Consider the following 2,135-nt stretch of genomic DNA (forward strand, 5'->3'; position numbering starts at 1 on the left):
GAGAGAGAGAGAGAGAGAGAGCGTCACATCACAGTAGAGTCAGCTGTCTTAACTGCAAACACATACCAGCTTCATCACTGTGTCTGTCACGCGACTCTGTTCCCCTTTTGGGCTTGAACTGATGGTAAAACTAATGACATTATTTACTGTCTTTACATTTATTTTGAAAGATGAAGCTCGCGATTATGGTAAGGGGCGTTACATTTCCGACGAGTGCTTGCAGTGTTCGGCCAATCACAATGCACTGGGTCAGCTGGCCAATCAGAGCAGACTGCGCTTGTCGGAAGGAGGGACTTTGTAGAAAACGAAGCATTTGAGAGAGGCGGGGCATAGAGGACCTACAATAATGTACAGTATTTGAAAAATAATGTGTTTTTTGAACATTAAAGCATGTCAACATATTCTGTTACACCAAATACACAAAATAATTATCTTTAAAAAAGCATCATATGACCCCTTTAAATTGTAATAATACTGCTGTTATTACTGTGTTTTTGATCTAGTAAATGCAGCCTTGTTAAGTACAAGATTTATTTTAAAACATTTTAAAATACCAACCTTTAAAATTTTGAATGGTAGTATGTATTCACACATACACACCAACTAAAAATACATCCAAGCTATTAATAACTAAAATGAATGTGTACTTAATAGTCTCACCAGTATCTTTGTTGAGGGTGAAGAAAGGCGAGCTCCCTCCAGGTACAGTACGATATGTCACTCTGCCGTTATCTCCAGTATCTGGATCGTGAGCAGTGACCTTCAGGACGGAGGTTCCTGGGGTGCTCTGCGTACTCAGACTCACTGCATAGTTCAGAGGGTAGAACGCTGGTCGATTGTCATTTATGTCTATCAGGTCCACACGCACATAGGCCACTGAACTCAGTCCACCCTAGAAAAACACAGTCAAGATTAAATGTTCTTTAATGGTCATTAAAGATTGAACCGATATGAACATACAACAAAATCTAACTAGATAATAATACAACCAACTGATGAAGGCTCCATAGCCTTAAAAGACACAGCAAACATTCACAATTGACTAGAGTAACTATAGACAAAATATTTGGATTAAAATTAGCAAGAAACACTGAAACATTTCAAAGGCTACATCTAGGGAGGAAATAGATTGGTTATATTCCCTGTAGAGAACTGCAATCTGTCAAGGGCACAGTGTACATGTGGGATACGGTTCTTGCTGCTAAACATCTTGCCCGCCTGGCATCCCATATGGAGCAAATGGCATGTCAGGAAAAGCCTCAACTTATTAAATATTACAAGCTGATGCTCTTTAGGGCCCAGCTGCCCTTGATTGCTTTAATGTGTCTCCTGAAATTTCCTTTCTTTGATGCCTGGCGCTTCAAAGTATTACTAGGATGCTAAACCGCTACTGAAGAATTACTATGCAGGCAATTTTTTCCTCACTGGCTTCCTAAACAGACAATATTTGATGCACTTCTGAAAATAATCCAGTCACAGTTGATGTCACAATTGAATTGGTGAGGGATGTGGTTGCTGGGAATCACTGGACACTCACCCCATCCACAGCTGTGACGGTGAAGTCGTAGTTGGTTGGTCCCTGGTCACGATCCAGGCTGGTGGTAGTACAGATCTGTCCATTGTGCTTGCCAACGGTGAACTGAGACGGGGTCACACTGCCTGGACCAGAGCCCAGAGAGTAGGAGATGGAGCCAAAAGAGCCACCATCCACATCAGTAGCTGTAACCTGGAAGAGAAGAGAACACATTAGATTAATGTTTAGCCAAATGTCCCGAAAAGCTTAAGGAGAGAAGCCAGGCACTTTCAGTGTTTGGAACCAAGTTTCAATGGTATTTAATCAAAGGTCCTGAAATTTATTTATGTTAAACAATGATTGTCTTTATACTGAACAGGAATAATTATGTATGAATTGATATCCAACCAGCAGTAGATAACTTTTTGTGGGTAGACTTAGTGAAAAAAACAAAACAAAGAAATCTCAATATTTTCATCCTTTTTTATCACATCCGATATCAATATTTATATGCAATAATTTATATGCAATATGCGTTTGCCCTGAAATCATTCAGAATCATGATAATTTTTTAATGGTTTCATATAAACAATCATTTTTAAACAAACTGTTGCCAAATAAA

The 2,135-nt window shown here is 39.3% G+C and overlaps 1 protein-coding gene across 1 annotated transcript in view; it reads right to left on the reverse strand.

The window, feature by feature from the left end:
- LOC107704701 (protocadherin-16-like) overlaps positions 1-2,135 on the reverse strand; it is a 93,098-nt gene that overhangs the window by 13,250 nt on the left and 77,713 nt on the right. Inside the window, exons 2-3 of the mRNA XM_016507689.1 lie at positions 1,538-1,726; positions 661-892 (exon numbers count right to left, since the gene is read on the reverse strand). Of these exons, the coding sequence (XP_016363175.1) occupies positions 661-892; positions 1,538-1,726 (421 nt within the window). The remainder of the gene's footprint in view (positions 1-660; positions 893-1,537; positions 1,727-2,135) is intronic.

Source organism: Sinocyclocheilus anshuiensis, unplaced genomic scaffold, assembly GCF_001515605.1.
Source record: "Sinocyclocheilus anshuiensis isolate Anshui unplaced genomic scaffold, SAMN03320099.WGS_v1.1 scaffold758, whole genome shotgun sequence".
Classification (NCBI taxonomy): domain Eukaryota; kingdom Metazoa; phylum Chordata; class Actinopteri; order Cypriniformes; family Cyprinidae; genus Sinocyclocheilus; species Sinocyclocheilus anshuiensis.